This window comes from Anastrepha obliqua, chromosome 1 (assembly GCF_027943255.1).
Source record: "Anastrepha obliqua isolate idAnaObli1 chromosome 1, idAnaObli1_1.0, whole genome shotgun sequence".
Classification (NCBI taxonomy): domain Eukaryota; kingdom Metazoa; phylum Arthropoda; class Insecta; order Diptera; family Tephritidae; genus Anastrepha; species Anastrepha obliqua.
In genome coordinates this window covers 115,177,004-115,199,530 of record NC_072892.1, presented here as the reverse complement: position 1 = coordinate 115,199,530, position 22,527 = coordinate 115,177,004, and the positions used below count along the sequence as shown (strand labels likewise).

The 22,527-nt window shown below is 37.3% G+C and overlaps 3 protein-coding genes across 3 annotated transcripts; 1 reads left to right on the top strand and 2 right to left on the bottom strand.

Annotated features, from left to right (window-relative positions):
- Positions 1 to 6,221: 6,221 nt before the first annotated feature.
- LOC129235745 (52 kDa repressor of the inhibitor of the protein kinase-like) lies at positions 6,222 to 12,177 on the bottom strand. Its single transcript, XM_054869757.1, has 4 exons — positions 11,843 to 12,177; positions 11,510 to 11,782; positions 8,726 to 8,771; positions 6,222 to 6,611 (listed from the first exon to the last, which is right to left on the bottom strand). Exons 1-4 carry the CDS (start codon positions 12,048 to 12,050, stop codon positions 6,404 to 6,406), a joined length of 735 nt encoding a protein of 244 aa, XP_054725732.1. The 5' UTR covers positions 12,051 to 12,177; the 3' UTR covers positions 6,222 to 6,403.
- A 2,289-nt stretch (positions 12,178 to 14,466) lies between these two features.
- Positions 14,467 to 18,957, bottom strand: LOC129235744 (uncharacterized). Its single transcript, XM_054869756.1, has 4 exons — positions 18,647 to 18,957; positions 17,888 to 18,586; positions 17,789 to 17,834; positions 14,467 to 14,969 (listed from the first exon to the last, which is right to left on the bottom strand). The coding sequence occupies exons 1-4, from the start codon at positions 18,852 to 18,854 to the stop codon at positions 14,753 to 14,755; spliced, it is 1,170 nt and encodes a 389-aa protein (XP_054725731.1). The 5' UTR covers positions 18,855 to 18,957; the 3' UTR covers positions 14,467 to 14,752.
- A 266-nt stretch (positions 18,958 to 19,223) lies between these two features.
- LOC129252968 (putative peptidyl-tRNA hydrolase PTRHD1) lies at positions 19,224 to 20,077 on the top strand. The gene is made up of 3 exons (XM_054891171.1): positions 19,224 to 19,435; positions 19,684 to 19,769; positions 19,847 to 20,077. Exons 1-3 carry the CDS (start codon positions 19,336 to 19,338, stop codon positions 20,015 to 20,017), a joined length of 357 nt encoding a protein of 118 aa, XP_054747146.1. The 5' UTR covers positions 19,224 to 19,335; the 3' UTR covers positions 20,018 to 20,077.
- Positions 20,078 to 22,527: the final 2,450 nt, after the last annotated feature.

Genomic DNA, 22,527 nt, shown 5'->3' with positions numbered 1-22,527 from the left:
AGTATCTACATACTCAAAGAACTTACAAGTATATACATACATACCAAATTTTTTCTCGGAAGTAGACTTGAAAAAATCATCTTAATCCTCGAAGGAGACACAATAGATGTCAAGGTTGCAGTGCTTTACCCCCAACATAGTAATAATGATAAAACAGGCTAAGCCACAGAGGCGTGGCTGGTTACAGTTAGTTGTATTGTAAATGGTTAGAGCGCATGTCATATTTGGGATTTGAATACAACGTAGTAGTAAATTAATTGACCATTATCCTTAGGTATTTATTATACATAATTAATAACTCAGCTGCATATGTATAAGAAATTTGTACATACTTAGGTGAGGTCAAAAGCTCTTAACCAATCTGCCAACAAATATAGCTGCGGGTGCTCTTCTAAATCTACTTACAGCACTAACATAACAACAAAGCGTAGTTTTACGCTCCTATAAGTGCTTATGTATGTATGTAGTGAGCATATATGTATAGTGGGAGCTTTCGCAATAAATTAGAAGTGCACGAATGTCACCAAAGCCAACAATGCCGGCAGCAAAGTGTCCTTTGTGGCATGCACCAACGCCTCATCGCTCACTCAAATCGAAAACTTGAATCATGAAAAAGCCACAGCTACTCAAGTATGTATGTAGCAGCACTTCAGCGTTTGACTTATCTTTAAATTAAAATTATTTACATAAATTGCTTCACGTCTTATCAACGCGCAGTAAATAAAAATACAATAAAAACCATATACATATGTACGTACGTGTAGGTAATAAAACAAAAACAAAGTAGCTAAGGAAAATTGTCGAATAAGCAGCACAGCCAGAGCATAGCCAGGGTGCCCTGAGCTCGATAGGAAAGCGCACATAAATATAATAGTTTGCGAAGGATGTGCAGAGTGCTGGCCATAAGTGGCACTTGCATTTTCCACACAGTAAATTTTGCTCAGATAATTGTGCACTGATGCACTCCGACGATAGCCTGAGGCACAAACTGAGGTCAGTGGCGGAAAGAGTAGAGCTTCAGCGCCAGCATGTTTGGTTAATCTTCGACAACCGAGAAAGGAAGTAAATGTGCAGACGTGGCCAGTAAATTGTGGAATGCGGTGCTCGCTTTGGATCACTTACAATGCATTGATGGGACAGTTGCGTTGTCGGTTGGTGACAATGACAATGGCAGTGATTTCGGCAATGACTAGCACAAACAAACTGCATACACACGTACATTCATACAATGCACGTCGTGTGCCGCATCCGGGTTCCGCTGCATCGCAAGGGAATACATTTTAATCATATGCGACATTTAGGGCCAACGGCTAGTCCGCCCCTCGGTATGTGTGGCACAATTGAGCAACTAACCGCCTTAAGTGACCACTTATGCACGCACGCACACATGTTTGCATTCATACATTTATGTACACATACATGCAAGTATGATACATGGACATTTGCATATGCGCTCATTCATAGGGACTTGCAATAAGTGTTGCGGGTGCCTGTACATGCGTACTTACATCTGTCGCGTGTGCGTGTTATCAGCTTGTTTACAATGCAAACACGCATGTGAACAATAACTGTATTGGTGTGTGCTTGCTATGGATCTTCATGCAAATGCGTGTCCGATGCATAGGTGAGTGAGTTTGTGCGCGCGTATTTGAAGTCATGAGATAAATTAAGCGTTTAATAAGCAACATCCAAATATGGATGTATGCACATAACATCGTTGCCGCCCAGAGGCGAAAGTGTTGCTGACACAATTTGGGGACGATCTGAGCTGCAATCGCATACAAAATCCGTGATTCCATTTAAGCTGATATCACATTAAGTACAACAACTTAGGATAACTTAATTCATAAATACAATACGCAAAACTACAAATTATGTTTAACATATCTTTAGCTTCCGGGAACTTCTTAGATGACTGGAAAGTAACGCTCTCTTTAAAAGTGTTAGTAAAAGTGACGTTAACAATTATAGGCCAATGCCCAAGTTACAGGGTTGTTCAATAAATTTTGCGATTTGATAAGAGAGTGTGAATGCCACTAGCCTAAATTTGTTTGCTATGTTGATAAACTCTTGACATGAAGTTTTATTTCAATCCGTGATTCGTTCTTTGTTTGCAAGCAATTTAGTATCGACGTGTCACAGTATTTTCTAAAATGCAAATAATCAAGTATGGTGCAGTGATTGAATGGCTACTCTTGGAATTTTTAAATGCAAAGGAAATTTATAAACGAATGCTGAAAGTGCATAAGTGCATCAATTAGTGTAGTAGAAACAGGGGTTACTGAAATTAAATGTGTGTGCGATCCACGTCAAGGACGTCCAAAAACAGCAACACTAGAAATCGTAGAAAAAATAGAGGATATCCATATTGGAAAATCGTCGATTGACTGAAAGAAATTTAGTAGAAGCCCTAAACATCTCATTGGGCAATGTAAGCAAAATATTGACTGAAGCATTGAGTTTCAGAGAGCTGTGCCGCACAAGGCTTCCGGTAAATCAGATCAACATACTGTAGATGCCATATTCAAAATGAAGCAAATCGTAGAAAAATCGTTGGAATACAACAAACCAGCCTATCTATGCTTTGTAGACCTTACTAAAGCTTTCGACGAGGTTAGACTAAAGAACGTGATAGGTTGCAAAAACAAGCAAGCTACACAAAAACAACAAAGCAGCCATAAAAGTGAACTCAAAGCTAACGTGGGGCTAACATTAAGCAAGGTGATAGCTGATTCAAACATTATTTAATATCATAATGAACAAATGATCGAGTCAAAATGGGTGCACCTATGTTCCGAATGACAACCGGCGCAAGCGACGCAGTTCTTATTGCTGAGAATGAAGATGACCTGCAGAGACTTTTCTTCAAATTTGAGCAAGTTGTGGAAGTGTGAGGCATGCAAATATCTGCTGAAGAAACCAAATGCTCAATAGTCAACAACAAGCCAATAGAGCAGGTTCTGAATTCACCTATCTCGGATCAAGAATCACCAGCAATAGAGACCTAAGAATAAAAGTAAAGCAAGCGGCAAGAGAAATATGGAGAAACAAGCATATGAGGGCCGAAAGAAAAGTAGGAATACATAAGACATGCATTCGACTAATTCTCACGTACGAGTATGCTGCAGAGACAAGGTCGGGCACGGCTGTAACGCAAAAAGGCATGGCAACGGTTGAAATGAAAACACTGGGCGCAATACTGGATTTACCATGTGCGATCGAAAGGCAAACGAAGAAATAAGTATAATTTGTAACATAGCCGAAATAACGACATGAGTCCGAATTCAAAGAAATGCATGAAGGGATCACGTCCGAAGAGTGTCGAATGGGCACCTGGCGAAGTTAGCATAAGACGACAAAGTTAAACGACGCAGACCACTCGGAAGATCGCCAAAAAACTGTCATGCCAATATAACTGTTATTGTAAACTGGATCAAACTCTAAATTAAACGATGAGGAAGAAGAATTCCGCTCTGAATTTGCATTAGGCCATGCAAGTATTTTTTGAATGTTCTCCGGGATTTGAGGTATTCTGCACGTAAACGTCATCGAACCGTGTATTTGGATACATTAACACTAATTTTTCTCAAAACCTGCTTCAGCTTCACACAACGATAAGTTCGAATAAACCGCAAACAAATGAATAATCTTCTGATCTTGTTTTGGCGAGGTATTTTTTTTTTGGGCTTCATCCCGGGAAGTCATCAAAGTTTTTAACTTGTGCTTCCGTTGCATACCCATTTATACGCTGGCATAGTCAAGAAATCGAATTGACTGGGATAGGTTGAGTGGCTCCGAATGGAAGCCAGCTCCCACACTACAGTTCACCTTAGAACCGTCGGTATAGATTTCGATATCGTATCTTCCAATCACCTTTCCTTTGCTGCATTCGGCTCTCGGTGGAAAACGTACCGTAAAGCCTTTTTTGAAGTTTAGGTCGGAGACTGTGTAATCTGATCTGTTTTTGAGCAGCGAGGGTTCTTGTAGGAGGATCTAACTGTGACCATACGACCTTGTTGTCCAGCTTCCGATGCCTCTGAGTTTCTTTTATGTTGAAGACCATCAAACTAGTGCCGCATATGTTAGTATTGGCCTTACAATGGCTGTGTAGGACCAATTGGATAGTTTTGGTAGCAGACCCCATTTTTTACCCAACATTCTCATACACGTGTAAAGTGCTATATTCGCTTTTTTTACCCTGTACTCTACGTTGGACTTCCAGCTGAGTTTGGGGTCTAGGATAACACCTAGGTATTTTGCCTGTTGAGTTAGCGTGAGATTAAGGCCATTTAATTTTGGGGGATTAAAGTTTGGTACCTTGGTTTCCTTAGTGAATAGTATCAGTTCAGTTTTTCTCGAGTTTACACTTAAACCAGCGAGTAGTACGGAGTGCGGAGGCCAGATTCCAAAAGTGTAACCGACGTAACGGTCAACATTTAGAGGGCATATTTAAAAAAATAAAAGTAAACCCGCTCTTGCCTTCTGTGTAATAGTTTTGAAATAAACTTTTATCATTAATAATTTATTTTTTAATTTAGCTTTCCATTTGTAATTGCGCCACCGGACACCTTGCATTTATTTGGAAACCGGCTCAAAAAACCTTATTTAGTCGAATTAAACGTATTCAAAAAATGTCCCTGGTGTTTGCACCGCGTTCACTAAATTTTATCATATTACCACGCCATTTTAATAAATCTGAAACCACTAGAAGATAGAAGGTTAGCTTATGATTTTCTTCTCAAAAAAATAATTTTCTTTATTTTAGCTTTATAATATTAAGGGTTGGTCTGCAAGGAGCTCCCTATAAGACTCATGTTCATGCTACCGGACCCTTGCAGTTTGTTTCAAGCAGAAGTAACCGCAATCAAAGGAGTCACTAAGCTATGCTGCGCCAAAACACTGATATTCGGACAGCGACGGGTTGCCTCCTGATGTCCCCTCTTCAACACCATCACAATGAGGAACAAATGCTCCCTGTAATGGGGCACAATAAACTGCTCATCAAGCTGTTCCTGTTGGGGTGCTTCCGCAGGTTTCACCTTTGCAGACACCCGCTTGAGCCAGAGCCGCTCCCAGGCACGTCAGGAGACTGCTCCTCAATTACGCCGGCGAGATCCACAACAAAACGAACATCTACTGAACCAGACAGTGTTTAGGCAGACAATAAACGACATTCATCGGAAGATCATCACCACCTTTTTAAGCTTCCGACCACCGAATGCCATAATTGGAGTCCAACCCCCACCTACTAATGCAGATGAAGAGCTTCAGCTTCCCCGTGAGACCCGCGTTACACTGGCACGATTACGGTCTGGATATTGTAGCAAGTCAAACTCCTCCCTATTCAGAATTGACTCCGATATATGAAGCATATGTCCAGCATATGAATGCACCCATGTTCCTTAAAACCCCCTCATCTAACACCGCTCTCTCTCTGGACTCAACCTGTCGAAACAGCAAGCTTCCTGGGCCTACCTTTAGATGAGTTAGACGAAGACGACAGGTAATATTCACTACACTGACAAGGCTTATATTGCTGTTACAACAACAAATCCACTGATTGACAGCTCACTTGTGTACTAACTGTTACAGAAGTAAATATCTTCTTTTTGATTGGGGCGATAACCGCTTACGCGATTTTAGCCGAGTTTAACAAAACTCTCCAGTCGTTTGTCTACTAAATGAGTAAATATCTACTTAGCGGTAATTAGGGCACTAAGCTCAATGATGGTGCGTCCGAAACTGGTTAGGGAATACCTGACATCACTTTCGTTCAGCTCCGACTTTTTTGATATTAAGCCCATCTGGGTGCCCATTCATTGTCCGCGAGACTTGGCATTACTTCGAGTCAGCTGCATGGAGGATGAGGTGGAATCATTGCAGCAACTGCAATTCAGTCATCGTTAGGTCACAAGTGCATACATATTCCGGGGAAATGAGCTTTTTTTCACTATTCACAACTAAAATATGAAGTTTTCCATGCCCTTATGTAAATTCTTGGTTATATACAAAAGTCTCTGACATTAAAATTATTCAAAGTACTTTTTATATGAATAGAATTTGAGAAATAGCTTTCCAAGGTTCATCAGAGAGCCATCGAAACTTTTCAATAACTAAATTTAATATGACGAAATTACATTTGTGGGATAGTGCACAGGCTCCTGTGAAAACTTTAATTAAATGGTTAGAGAAAACAAAATATTTTTATACTAAGAACATGCTTTTATTGAAGATCGGCTTGAATGTTAAAATGTTTATTTTTTAGTAAAACATTACAGTTTTTATAAAGTACACCCTCCTTCATGGGACGTGGCAAATCTTTACAACGCAGCATATTGTAAATTGTGTATATATGTATATACTTATATAATATATCTAGATATGTAGACCGTATTTAAGCTTGTCAATCTGGCTTTTTCAGTATCTTTTTCAGTCTACTTTCCATATTTTTGCACTGATTTTCCGCTTTCAATGCTCTATCTTCTAGGACTTTTAAATTGGTTGTATACTCTTCTGCCTGTTTTTTATAATCACGTTCCAGTGCGGTAAATAATCTGCGATATTTGCGATTTTCCTCACGCAGTTTTAAGTTTTCTCGATGTAGGTTTTCTCTGTAAATAAAGCACAAATTTTTAAATTCATAAATACTCATATATGAAGGACTGAGAATCGGATTCCTCATGATTTGTCTATGTCATGTGCAAAATGTTACATGAAAAAATTGGTGTAAAAATGCTCAACCGAAAAAATGCGAGAGAGAAATATAAATAGTTTCTTGCATGTGTCCTTTTGGTAGCGTAATCATATTTGAAGACGAACGTTGTATTAACTTCGAAGGGGTTTTTGTCTGCATTCCATTAATCCTATCTCAAACGACAGTTTACTACCTAAAGGAAGTATTACTGAGTGTACCTTCACATTTATAAGTATGACTAATTCTGGTAAACTAACAAAATCATTAACTTGCAAATATGACCCGCTCGTTTTCCTCCCTGTGATGTCTAAAAGATTTGAAAAATTATTGGTTAACTGCTGGATGACTGGGAAATGAAATTGCTGATCAGCTTGCCAGGAAGGGGACTGAATTGGTCTTAGAAATATCCTACCCGGTCATCGGCATCCCCCTGACTGTTGCTAAAGTGGATTTGCAATTTCTCAGGAAAGCGCAGAAAAGAGCGAGGTCCATTGTTTCATGTGCTATTTCGAAAACCCAGTGGCCCCAGTACAATAGACGTAGGACTCAGAAAGTATTGGAGACTTCACGCAACTCAATTTCCAAACTCGTAGCTGTGACCGGTAAGGACGATCGGCACACACGCGGAAAAGCTAATTTAACCATTTAAGGGGGGGGTAAGGGATAAAAATCGATTTTTTTTTTTGCATTTTATTGTAGTAAAACATTTCAAAAATACCGTGTTAAAATTTTAAGTCAATCCGAGCAAAACTTTTTAAGTTATAGAGCATAAAGCCGAGCCGCCTCAAACATCTGCCGAGACGCAGCAGTTGCACGCGTAGTCCGTTACAAACTTTAAACGCGGTTTTCTCGAACCTTTTTTTTAAAGTGCGTAGTCATTGGCATTTGAAAACTACTCAACCGATCCTTTTGAAATTTTGCACACATATTTTACATATAAAAAACCTCCCCGCAACGTTTTTTTTTTCGTCATTTTTTTTTATATTAAGGTGGTTTTACACCTACAAAATGGCGGCATTCTTTCGTCAAAAATCACTTTTTACTTCAAACGACTACCAAATGGCTGAAAATGAAAATAAATCGTCAAAATAAACGTTGGGGGGAAGTTTAACTCATACTTTAACTAAATTATTCGATTTTTTTGATTTCAGATGATTCTACGCTGAGATATGCTGACTACTGCAAAATGTATTTTTGAAAAGACGTCTACGTAAATGTGCTCTCATTCGCTCATTTTGCAATATTTTTACATGAAAATTTTATCAAATATTCTTGAAATGTTACTTTATAATATGCAACAACTTTTAATAAACTGACTTGAACCGTTTCGCTACAATAAATTCATGAAAAAAAGTGTTTTTTTTTAGCGTTTATCCCTTACCCCCCCTTAAACCCCAGCGATTGAAGAGATATGGGAAAATATTCCAAAGATGTCACCAAAACTCTCAATGCAACACCGTCTTCAAGCTGTAATGAATGCAAAGCGATATTGCACAAAATATTAATTCATCAATTCTCCTGCATTTCCATATTTTCATTACTGTCCCACTTTATGTTTGAGTTGTAAAATTAAGTTATTTTTTTGTTGACTGCAAAACTTCCAAATAAATTAAATAATATATTATAAATTTATATAAATGATGATTAAAATTTAAGTCTCTTTTGAACAGGAAAGTTACTGATTGGAACTACGCATTCGGTTAAGAATTTGAGTGCACAATATTTTTTCATTTATGTATGAATGCAAATTTGAACTTTCAGTACAAAGTACTGCTACTATTATATATTAAAAATTATAACTAAGTAAGTATTCTAGAAGCCGTTATCAATCGTCTGAAATATATTTCCGTCATTTGGAAAGACACCAAACATAATTTTTTTTAATCTGTGTTGGAATACATAATAACACCAAAGCAGCAAGACACTGAAGTAAGGCTTTCTTTATTTATTGCTTTTCGTGTGAAAAATTATTTTTAGGATCTTTCTAGAAGATGACAACAATAGGCATGCATTTGACATTTAACTACTTACAATTCTGTTTTCAAACAATTCGCTGGTTCCACATTAATCATCACCTCTGAAAATTATAAAAATGTTAAATCGTTTAATTTTTTTCTTTTTTTAAATGGTTTATTGTAAAAAAATTATTTCACAGCACAAAACTTAAAATTAAGATAAAAAATATATAAAAATATCTATGTATCAGGAAGTAAGGCTTTTAAATGTTGATAGTTTAAGAAAAATTGAAAACTTTTACCAAGATTTTGGAATTTTTAAATGTCTAAAAAGTTTCCAAACTTTCATATTTCACAACTCACTGTGACGATAATAGATATAAGACAGACGAAAACAGAATGGTCAATTTCAATGAAAAACGTAAACAAATCCTATTAATATTTTTCTGAGGAGTACATTTTTTTAATAAATTATCATTAGCCTGTAAGAATCCCTTAAGTTTTAAGCAATTCTGATTGTAACTGCACTTTGTAGTTAATAGTTCAGTATGAGCTTTACGACGACATAGACATGTCGTCCGAATGGATACAAGCGCTCCGGTTCTGAAAGTATTTGATACGGTACCAGCTGGTGGTACCAGAGGAAGAGGAATACCTCCTCCGCGTTGGATAGATCAAGTGGAGAAGGACTTGGCTTCACTTGGTGTGTTCAACTGGCACCAGTTAAACTCGGCCAAAAGAGCGTAAGTGGTTATAGCACCAATTAAGAAGAAGAAGTTAATAGTGGTATTATATAGTGAGATTATATAGGGTGAATGATATGAAGTGTTACCTAACACGATAACTTTTTTGTGTGAAATTAGTTTTTATTGATTTCAAAGACAAAATTTTTCAAAAATGATTACAATTTTAACATATATTTACTTTAGCTCGATATGACCACCTTTTGCCTTGACTATAGCCTTCAAACGGTCAAAAAATGAGTTGCATGCTGCACGAATGTGATCTTGAGGTATTTTGGCGCATCCATGCTAGCATACTTTTTAGTCCTCACCTTGCTCTCCAAAATGGACCAGATGGAATAGTCCATCGGATTTGCGTCTGGCGAATTCGAAAGCCACTGTGTGGACGAAATGAAGTGTGGAACATGATTTTTTAACAGGATTTGGTTCACACGAGCTTTATGAAACGGTGCCGAGTCCTGTTGGAACGTCTACGACCGAAATGTTTGCGTGTCCACGACTCTAAAGCAGCTTCTAAAACATTTTCCCGATAATAAGTCGCATTCACTTTAACACCAGGCTCGATAAAAACGATTGGAGAGCGTCCATCAGCGGTCACTACGGCCCAAACCATTACTTGCGATGGAAAATTGCTTCGAGTGGCCATACGTAGGCTCAAATTCTCGTATGAGCCTTCGGTCAAGTAAACACGATAGTTTTGAGTGTTTATGAACTGCTCAATTGAGAAATTTTTTTCATCAGAAAACACAATTTTAGGAAATTCGCCTCGTTCGTGCAAGCGCAACAACTCCTTTGCTCTTTCACACCGAACTTTTTTTTGCTGGGGTGAAAGATCGTGTGCTTTTTTAGAATTTGTAAGCCTTGACCTTGAGCTCATTTTTCAATATGCGTTGAATGCTGTCTTGCGATAATTTCAGTTCTTTGGCCATTTTTCTTCCACTTCGACGTGGATTTCGTTCAAGTCGAGCCTTCACTTTCCGAACCATTTCTGGCGTTGTTGCGGTTTTTTTTGGTCCATTTCCATAGCGTTTTGCAATGCTACCAGTATCATTGTAACGTTTTATAGTGCGATACACAAACATTTTATTCACTTTGAGGTTACTGAGCTCACGAACAATGGTGATTTTGTGTGGTGTGATTTTTCAACTTTCAATTGAGACTTTTATGGTGTTCATATCGTCCCCTTAGTATGACAATAGCCTATGTGCTCATAGGCTATTATTTTTTTATTGAATTTTTGGATTCTCCATCGTCGATTTTATATGTGGTCAAAATTTTGTCAAATTCTAATTCCACAAAGTGGGTCAAAAAATAATAAAAATTTACAGACATAACGAGATTTGAGTGAGAGCTACTTTCGACAAAAAGTTTGAAATTCATTTTCTCAAAACATAAAAAAATTTATAGGCTATTTTAATACTAAGGGGACGATATGTTGCCCCCACTCTTTCTATGGGAGCGTTCGATCCAGGAAAGCAAGGAGTGAATTGGACTAGATTTGAGATATTTTTTATCTCTAATGTTTGTATATCTATTTTCCTATCTATTTTCAGTTAACTTTTCTTTGTTCATGCATTCATCTAATTTTCTACAGTTACATAATTTTTGGCATACCGAACTTCATCGAACAATTCACTGTTGTTGATATATGATTCCTTTTTACCATTACAGATCTTAAACTTATTCCAAATTTAAAGTATGGCACTTCCTGAAACAAGTTTGATGGGGCATGTGAAGGGTTGTGGTTAGTATCGGGGTGCCTTCACATGCTGGACATGTGTTTGGTATGTCGGGGTCAATTCTGGATAGGTATGAGTTTAACCTGCTACAATATGCAAAACGAAATTGTGCCAAGGCTACGCGAGTCTCTCAGGGTAGCTGGAGCTCTTCATCTACTGTGGGTGAGAGCCGATTCTAAGACACCGGAATGATATGGGGTTTTCCCGACCAAGGGACATTTTCCGGAATTATCATAGAAAAAAAATTAGTGGGTCAGGCGCTTCAAACCCAGCCTTTATATATGCAACGCCCTCTGTGCCCATTACGGGAAGCACATGCGCTAATTGTCACCCTTGTTGCCACCCCAAGTTCTTTGTATTGTTCATTAATTAAAATACCTTGGAATGGATCTGTGCCTCCAAGTACAGCTGGGTTTTCGAACAGCGTTTCATATTCATACATTACTGTACCCTCTAACGATGATCCATCTTCGTACGGAGTGGTATCCTGAGACGTTATGCTTAATTCATCCTGCTCCTGAAGTAGTTCTTCTTCCTTTACTATGTTTGTAAGTGCTCGCTGCTCAAGGCGTTGACGTTTTGGGGTATGTAAATTTCGGTCATAAATAGTTGGCACAGCGTCTCGTTTTAGATAAAGTTTCTTGCTGAAACCTAAAACGCATTGATAAATTTACATTCTCACAATTTTCATGGGAAAAAATGAAGTCTTACCCATTTCATACTTTAGGCCGTTTTCAAAGTCTTCCCTTATAAAGTGGTACATACAGATATAGGAAGTCGTTATGTCGATATCCTTAGGTTGACGACAAAATTGTTTCCACTTTTGAGCGAGCGCCTCATCAGTAGGGAATATGAAAAAACTGCAATCCGAGGTTTTGCCTCCGTTGTCACTCCCACAATTTCGAACCGCACATCTCATTTTTCGGTGTTATAAAATTTGTTTTTATTGAATATTTATAAAATTTTCGATTTTATAAACAATAACAGCGAATATCAGAGCCCAGCCGATTATAATATCGCTTTGTATCCAAACAAACTGTTTCCACCTGCAGAAACCTATTGGTATGGCGTTGCCACCTAGCTAGATTTATTGAATTGTCGGCCAAACCTAACAAAATTAATTGAGTGGTGTTTTAGAAAACTGCTGGTGCCTTTGACGATATGTGAGAATGACAAAAGCAAATTTTTAAGTTATATTGAATATTTTAAGAGTTTCTCTTAAATTCTTCCATTCAATTAGATTAGAGTTGCGAGCACAGATATAAAGAATTACAAAAGTACAATACAATACAATAACAAAAAAAAAAAAAAAAAAAAAAAAAAAAAAAAAAAAAAAAAAAAAAAAAAAAAAAACTTATGACATAAAAGCTAATTTGCATATAAATGCTATTTATCACATTTTAACTAGCCATACTCAACAATTAAGTCACAATATGTAGCGAAGCAAGGTGAAACTTCGTCAAGCCAAGAGGTTGGTTAGACCCTTTACCTACAAAAAGGAACTGATTAACTTACGAAAAGTAGATATCAGGAAAATAGTAGGCTTTCTTACGGGCCACTACTATCTAAACTATCATCTTAACAGAATTCAACTCCTCAGGGACACTGAGTGTAGACTCTGTCTTGAAGATGATGAAACAACGGAGCACTTATTGTGCGAGTGCGTTGCACTGGCTAGAACCAGAATGCAAATTTTCCACCGTGATCAACTGGATCCGGAAGAAATAAAGAAAGCTCCTATTACAGATATACTAAGGTTTATACGTATAGCAGAAAAATTGTTGGAAGAACATGGCTTTCAACCAACTCCCTTCCAAAGGCAGAGAACAACTAGGCAAACTAGAACCTAATGTAGTGGTCGGGCAACTTTCGCGGATGATCAGAAGGATCATCCATATTAAATTAGGTAGCTTGACACAAAAGATCTTTTAGGTCGCAGTGTCGGTCATTGGACCACCTACTAGGATAAATTACAAGGTGCGTACCAAGGCGAATTGAGTACTGTGTGCTCAAAGCAGCTACTTTATTTTTCGCGGTTTTGACAAGTCTGACGTCAGGTCACTTATCAATACAAAACAAACAAAACGAGGAGAATTTACATGGTTGTAAAAATTCAGTGAATACCTTGCTTCTCTCAGTGCTCTTTGAACAGTTTCTGGATGAAAGTCTTGCCTAAACCCTTTTTGGCTATTTCATGACGCACTAACCACTGACACTCTTTCTCTGCGAAAGATTTATTTGGAACCTGTCGTCTCTTATTAACCTCACGATTTTCAGGCATAAAGCTGCAATTAATGATGCCATATCTTAGACATACCCGAAACCAAGAATTATCGCATACCAGGTTGCGCCTTCCGAATTCGCTATGCCGTCAGAGCACATGAATAAACAAGCAAGAGGGAGAATTATTTGTTTCTGAAGAGGAAGAGTAGGCGAAAGCAATGGAAACATCCAAAACACAAGAAATTATACGCACACACACACTTTCTTGCCACAACGCTTCCGCATAAAACTCCAAAAACTGGAGCCATTATATTAATTGGTGCTTTTCTCAGCTCTTCTGATCGAATCAAATGGGCACCACTATAAACGATTATTGGTGCCGCATCATGATTCAATTGAATCATGGTGCCGCATCATAATACCATAACCGTGTGTAGCTATTGAATTTTGGTTTTCCCCGTAACCGTAAGCAGCAAATACTGTACAATACTACATTTGTTTTAATATTTGGGATAAAAATTTGAATATTAGAAATCAACGACCTAAAATTTGTTTACTAATTGGAAAATTATCCGTGTTTTTATGACAATATGAAAATGTTGCAATTAATTCTGCTTCAATAGGGTACGGCGAGACTAGTCAACAAATGTTATGTTGCGGCTATGGCGTTAATGCTACGACACCACTAATTGGAGCTTAAAGCGTTCAATAATGTGCTGAACTGTTGACGAACATTGATGTACAATTTCAGATATTTTACGATAAGACTAGACTCACGCTTTTCTATCGAAATACGCCGTCCCATGCTAAAAAAAGGAGCGTACATAAAATATAATAATGCTATATATCAAACTCACTCTACAAACTATAGCTTTCATTTTCATTTCGTTGAAACTTGCGCCGGGAATAGCGGTACTTTTAACTGTATGATTTAAGCTGTGGGATGAATTCTCTGTATGTTTTTTTTTTTTTGCATTACATTGAAATAAGTGAGCACTTTTTTCAATTTCATATTGACAAATGAAATAAAGCAAAGTAAATAAGAAGTCTGCATACTCTGTTTTTACATTTCCGCAATATATGTATTGTGAAATATAAAACACTTTACAAACAAATCGTATTTATTTCAAATAATGTTTGATGGCTGTAGCATTGCATTTTTTAGGATAGTGCCCAGCTTCATGAAAAAAATAAAATTAGTTATAGAAAACAAACTACGTATTATATATAAATTTGAAGATCGGGTTGAATGTTAATATTAAAGTTTTTAAAAAACAAACGCTTCTCCATAGAACGTTTCTTATGACTATCCCATAGGGAATGGCAAATCTTTACAATGCAGCTATTTGTAAATGCTTATGTATGTATGTGCATATGATTTTCAAATAAAATCGCTTTTTAAGTTGGCAATCTGTCCTTTTCAAACGAGATCTTCAGTTTATTTGCCATATTTCTGCACTCATTTTCGGCTGCCAATGCTCTATCTTCTAGGACTTTTAAATGGGCTGAATACTCTGCTATCTGTTTTTTATAATCACGTTCCAGTGCGGCAAATAATCTGCGATATGTGCGATTTTCCTCTCTTATTTTTAAGTTTTCTCGACGTAGCGTTTCTCTGCAAATAAAGCACAAAGTATTAAATTCATAAATATAACTGATTGATTCCTCATGATTTGATTTTGTTATTTAAAGTAAGAAAATACTCAGCGATACTTATTTATCGACGTTGAAATAAAAAACACAATGTTTATAATCAAAATTTATGTATTGAAAATTAAAAACAAAAAAAATGTGGATGTCGTGCTATTTCAATCGCTCTTATTCTAAAATTATCACATTGTCCTGATATAATTTGGGAAGCCGCTTTAGTGATAATCTGTATCCGACTATGAATTTGAATCGTTTCGATAGCGTAGACGAAACGACGTATTATCTTATAGGAGACCAGAGAGACTTCTTCTAGTGGTTGGGGAGCTTCGAGAGTAGACGTTGAAAAACGTTCACCCTTTCCACCCTGCGGTACACCCTGCTTCATCCTACTCTGTTTTAGGCTTTTATCTTTAAAGATGGCTGATGAATACCTACCACTCAGATAGTTCGCGGACCATCTCTTCAGGCCCGGCGGCTGTTGAATACAATCTAGTACCGTGGAGTGGCTGCCCATATCGAAAACCTTCAAGAAGTTCAACGTTGATGGGCCAGTCCTCTTGCAGGGGCGGTTTCGTCCTGAGTGTTTATGGCGGTGAGTGCTGTGGTGGTACTGTGCACTGTGTGTGGGAGGGCTTCAAGTGTTTTCACTACTGGGAAAGGAGAATAGATAGGACGATAGGACTCCCCTTGGTTGGCGGATTTCGCAGGTTTCAGTAGTTGGACCACTCCTCCAGCTTCCACTTATAAGGAATTATGAGAGTGATCATAGAACAGCTGAAGACCTTTGTGAGGCATCCTATTCTAAATGGACCGAAGTTTTCCAGCACCAGAATGTTAAGTCCACCAGGGCCAATAGCTTTAGAAGCTTTTGATTTTTTGACGACTACCTAAACCTCATCGCTGGAGAAAGTAAATAGCGCACAGTTATTCGGCAGTTAGTTAAGCCGTCGGTTGGCACGACGCTTGGACCTATCGACCGGAGAATGCAATCACTAAAGGTGATTGCCACCTAGTCGTTGGGCTTCATCGGGTTTGATGGGCCAGGGTTTAATCATATCAGAGGTGAAGCTTCAGGTCTTCAGGTGCTCTGCCTATTGAGACCCGGTTGGGAAATTGGGACATATGTCATGGATCGTTCTAGCTGGAATGAAGTGAACTACAGCAGCGATGATCAACTTGCGGAATGCGCGTTCGCCTACGCGTATATCAGTGGGGATGGGAACCGACCCAAAAATTTGGTTAAAGTTAACGTAGGATCATTGAATCACGGAAACAAATCGAGACGATAATGAGTAAATGGTCTGATACCAGAAATAGCATAGGTCGTCAGGTTACGCTATTGATCAAACCTGCGCTATCTATTGTTAGGTCAGGCGAGCTGCTGCGTCATCGTTTACTGTGCTTAATGTCGAATCGTTTATATGGTCGTTAAGTAGTCCCCTACGAGCGTCTGGCAAGTTTGAATGCGAGACGATCGGCATTGAAGTCTCCTATAAGCTATCGGTTTTCACTTCTGACAAGCGCACAAATTTCAGGGTGATATTCACCCAGGCAGCAAATGACAGGAGTTATATATGTGGATGTTGAATATATCGAGCTCGGCATTGCTTGACCGGACGGCTATTCTTTGACATTCCAAGGTACTATCCCAAAGGTCGATGTCTCTATCGACGAGACGATACTGCACTATGGTGAAAAGTTTTTTAAAGGTGGTCTATGTAGCAGACCGTTATTCGGTTCTGAGCGCGTTTGACAGAATCGACTGATTCGCTGACGTCACTTGGGATGTGTCTAACAACATTTAGCTTGTGTTAGAGACACACGAATGGCAGGGAATGGGCACTGGCTGTGCTGTTTTTTAACCCATTGACGTTTCAGCCAAATTCCCCTCAAACAGTTTTTTTTTCACAATATCTAACAAACAAACCTTGAAATCTATTTTCCTTGATACTGCACAGTGTGGTAGACTTTAAAAGTTAGGCCACCTCCGTTGTCGCTCGCGATCTTTTCGGTGATCAATGATCGATTATCTCGTGAATCGAGAGCTCGTTGCAGTTCAGTTAAAGGAGCTTAAAACTCCTCTGGATGCGAGTGACGTGTGGGGGTTGTCTCCGGTGGCCTTGCATTAAATGCAGCTATTGTGGGGTGAGTGCTGTTGCTCGGGTAAGCTCCGTGGAGCCGTCTTAGGCCTATTAGCTGTACCAATAGGCCCATTGGTATACCCATTAGGCCCATAGCTGTACCATGCACATATATGTATACGAGCATATATAAATAGTTTTGTTTCACATTACTCGATCGCTTACTTGAGTATTTAAATTTCAGTATATGTCCATATACTTGAATATAAATTTAGAAGCTAATTTTCAACAGGAAAGCTATCGATTGGTAAAACGAATTCGGTAGAGAATTTTAGTACCACATAAACATTTGCATTCATGTATGAATACAAATTTGCAATTATATTATTCATTCATTTTAAAGTGAGTATTCTGTTAAACACCGAAGGCCCTAGTAGTCAGTGTGCTAATTAAGTTAGGGTAATTTTGTATACCATATGTCAGTTATAAATAATAATAATAATTCTGTTAATCGTTATCAATTGCATGAAATATTTATCGTCCTTAAGCAAGACGCTAAGAATATTTTTTTTCGAAAATCAATATTAAAAAAGCAGCGAAGTGCTAAAGCCATTGTTTAATTGCTTTTCCTGTAATAAATACTATTTCGAATATTTCTAGAAGTCGATGACGATGTGCTTGCTTTTGACATTTAGCTACTTACAATTCTGTTTTCAAATATTTACTGGGTTCCTCTTTAATCATCACCTCTGAAAATCATAACGATGTACATGACTTTTTGCATTGTAATTAATTATAATACCTTCGAATGGATCTTTGATTTCAATTACTGGTGGCCCTTTGAAATTCGTTTCTTCTTGCTTTACTAAATGTGTATTTGCTCGCTGTTTGCGTTTTCTACAACGTGGTAGTCTTTTGAACACCGTTTTACATTTAAACATCTCTGCACACTCTAACGATGATCCATCTTCAGACGGTGTGGTATCCTGAGACGTTATACTTAGTTCATCGTGCTCCTGAAGTAGTTCTTTTTGCTTTACTAAATGTATATTAGCTCGCTGCTCGCGTTGTCTACAACGTAGTGGTCTTTTGAACACCCTTTTACAATCAAACATCTCTGCACACTCCAACGAAAATCCATCTTCAAACGGAGTGATATCCTGAGACGTTATGCTTTGTTCATCCTGCTCCTGAAGTAGTTCTTCTTGCTTTACTAAATGACTATTTGCTTGCTGGTCACGTTGTTTACAACATGTTGGTCTTTTGAACACCGTTTTACATTCAAACATCTCTGCACACCCTAACCATGATCCATCTTCAAACGGAGTCGTATCCTGAGCTGTTATGCTTAGTACATCCTGCTCCTGAAGTAGTTGTTCTTGCTTTACTAAAAGAGTACTTGCTTGCTGCTCACGTTGACTACAGCGTTTTGGAATGTTTAAATTTGGGCCATAAATAGTTGGCACAACATTTCGTTTTAGATACAGTTTCTTGCTGAAACCTAAAACGCATTGATAAATTTACATTCTCACAATTTTCATAGGAAAAAATGAAGTCTTACCCATTTCAAACTTTAGGCGATTTTCAAAGTCGTCCCTTATAAAGTGGTACATACAGATATAGGAAGTCCTTATGTTGAAATCCTGAGTTCGTTGACAAAATTGTTTCCACTTTTGAGCGAGCACCTCATTAGATGGGAATGAAAAAAAACTGATATCCGATGCTTTATTTCCATTGCCCTTTCTACAGCTTTGAACCGCACATCTCATTTTTCGATTTTATACAGTTTTTTTTAGAAACGGTAATAATAACAATTAACATCTAAATTTGTCTATTTGCAGAATCCTACCTGTATGACGTAGCCACCTAATAATTGGTAGCTAAATTTATAGTGTTGTCGGGAAGCGCCTACAATTTATTAAATGGTGGCTTAGGCAATTACCGTTGCATATGTGTGAGCTTGAAGTATCTTTTCACTTCATTTAAGATCAGCAATAATACAATATTTTAAATTATTTTAAATGACTTAAATGTTTTTTTTTTAATTCTTTCAATATGTAAGTAAAAAGTGGCATCTCTTGAATGTTATATCGTTTACGATATAACAAAGTATTCAAACATCTGGTTTTGACAGCCGGTAAACAGTAAGGGTAAATTTAATCAATTATAAATATATACTTTACACTCGCGGTGTATATTCTTGCTTTCGCATTTATGCTAATTAATATATTTAATAAATATAAGTAAATAATGTCTAATATTGTGCAGTACATAATTGTGCGTAGTGATTTAAAATCGACTTTGTCCTGGCCATTGGGTGCATTGATAGCGCAGTGCTGCCACGCGACAGGTGAGCGAGCGATGATTACAATTTTTGTTTAAAATGAATAAATTTAAATTTTAAGATATACATATATTATATAAAGGAAACAAAATAGTGACCATTATTTTGCCGGTTTACGATAAATTGACTTCTGTGTTGAAATGACGTGCTAAGCCTTTTCGTAGTGCAAGAAGTTCTAGGGCAAATGCTTTATGTTGCAGCGCTCAATTTCGTAAGGAAATATCAACAATTGTTAATTTACAATTATATTACAGCCGCTGTAATCCATTTGCATGCCGATGATGAGGATACAAAGGCGTATTTATGTGATTTGGATAATATGCATAAAGTCGTATTAGAGGTAAGCAAAGTCTAGATTTAAATTTTCATATATGTACATAAGATATTATTAATACTTAATATTTTGAATTATCACAGGCTAAGGATGAAGCGGCGCTAGTGAAAGTAGCAGAAAAATTGAAGGAAAATGATATTAAACATAAAATGTGGATTGAACAACCAGAAAATATACCAACCTGTATAGCAATTAAGCCTTATGTTAAGGACAATATACATAAATTTGTTAAACATCTCAAATTGCTTAAGTAGTAGTAAATAGATCTGGAATGCCTAGAATTTCTAATGAAGTTCAATTCTTCAAACATAAAATACGCATTAATATTTAAAAATAAAAATTTCAAATGCTCAATACGGAATAATTCGTTTTAAATTAATGAAATAAAAATATATAATAATAATAAGTTATTTTCTAAGTAAGTTTTATTAATCATTTCCAAGGTTACATAATTCTTACAACTAAGTTAACAAATAGCTTAATTTAATAGTGAGAGTCGAAATGTAAATTTCTGTTGTTATGTAAGAAATAAAAGTAGATTGGTTTAGGCTTTGCCATTAAAGAAAATATCAGTTAGTAAGAGAGCAAATTAAGAAACTTGAAGAAGAGATGTGAGAATATATGTTAGTAGAAGAGGTAGGAGAGAATGAGTAAGGAAGTGTGTTATTGGTAGTTGGAGTATGGGGATGCGACTATATAGTAAGGATGATAGAATACATGGTTGCGCCTTTCGTATTCGCTGTGTCGATAAAAGCCCATGAATAAACAAACAAAATGAAGCGGAATTCCACGACAGTCGGTTCTACGTTACCGAAACGACCCGGATTTATATCCGGCCAAGGACTGTCACTCCAGCAGCATTCCCCATATGTAAGTATGGGGAATGTTTATGCTACTACAACAACAAGCGGAATTACTTGTTTGTAAAGAGGAAGAGTAGGCGAAAGCATAAAAACGCCAAAAACTGCATTGGGAGACTTTCTATTAAATTGTTAGTTCAAGTCTCACAAATCACAATATTACCAAGCCATTCCCTAAATTTTCCCAAACATGTAATTTCTCCTCCTATCCACGATAGGACGGTATGCCATACTTGATTTGTAGTACAGAATTGTCTGCATGTGTATACTCTGCTTTACTGAGTTTCTTGCTAACATTAGGGTTCTTCTTTTCGCCAAGCGTTAGCAAGTGGCGAATAGATTAAGCAACTGGTATAAATAAACATATCTTGGCAGCGCTGGAATAGAGCTACCTAAAATTACATTTGTTTGTAAACTAGTGAGTTATATCAGTTTTATGAGGCGACGGATTTTGCTCGATAACTTGTTTTTGCTTTCTCAAGCAAATTTTTCGCCAAGTGAGCCGAGCAGAGAAGTGGCAAATAGAAGAAGGGTTGTCTTAACAGTAGCTGCCATTTCGTAGTTTGACAACGAATTTTCATTACTACCGCTATTTGCATGCGCGAATATAGCGATTTGATTTGATTGATGCTATTTTGAAAATGAAATGTGGGCTGCCTGCAAGAGAAAATGGGACAAGAAAAAACAGAAATGTGACAGATGTTAAGACACATTTATGCCCAGCAGTCCGCCATTTAGTCTATCAGCTGTTCATCAGCCAGGGAGCGGCAGTGCTCCAAGTACTCAAATGTGCTCCAGATAAAATGAGAGAGCTTCGCATTTAATCATCCAAGCCAGTTGCTAAAGACGTCTTCACTTTCCAATTACTTTGCGAATAACGAAAAAATCATTGCCTTTTCTAATTTTTATCGGAAATTTATCCTAATTAATTGTCTAAATTAAATGGAAGGGTAAACCGGAAACAAATTAACAAACGTTGAATAATAACCAGAATATGTTAAACTTTAGTAATGGAAGCAAAAAAACATTGTGAAAAATTATTTCGTTGAGTAGGTTGCTGAATACCTCGAGAATTGTTAATCAGACCAAATCGTCGGCTGGGGAGCTGTTCCACCTCCGTGAGCAGCACTTGCCGCCATCGAAGTAAACTAAGAACTGTGAAGGTGTCCTTCACCTCCGATAGTTTATCTGTAAAAAAAGTAGTGCTTTTAGGATCGAACTCAACCCTTCTGAGAGACAGACTGTCAGAGCAGCGATGTACTTTCTTTAAAAATTATCTTCTAATGAGCCGAAGGCTTTGTTACAAATAATAATAATCAAATGCAAAGAACAAGAACAAGAAAGGGAGCTGCCAAAGTGAATTACGACAGGCATTCATTTAAACTGAAATTGTGCGTTCCCATGACAGTCCGTTCTACGTTACCGGAACGACACGGATTTATATTCGGCCAAGGACTGTCACTCCAGCAACATTCCCCGTACATGTATAGAGAATGTTCATGCTGATATAACAACAACAACTTAAATTGTGCATTCTCTAAATATAAAGGAACATTTTATTAAAAAAGTTAATAAAATATGTGATATGCTTAAAACAAGTAAATAATAAAAAGCGTTTTTATAAACACTAAGATCTGGCAGCTATTAATTATCATATTACTATATCATTTATTATCCATGCGGAGAAGAATTCAGATGGTGTGACGAACATCAGACCTTGCGGGTTTGAAGGGATCAGCTGATTTGCTAATGTATTGCCTAGACAAGACGGTGGGGAAATATCTAAGGAATTAAGAGCAACTCATACGGATTGACAACTAGACTCAATTCTCTAAATTTAAGGGAATTAGGGAAATTTTCGATGTCAACATTGCCAATTAATGTCAACAAAAACAATTAATATA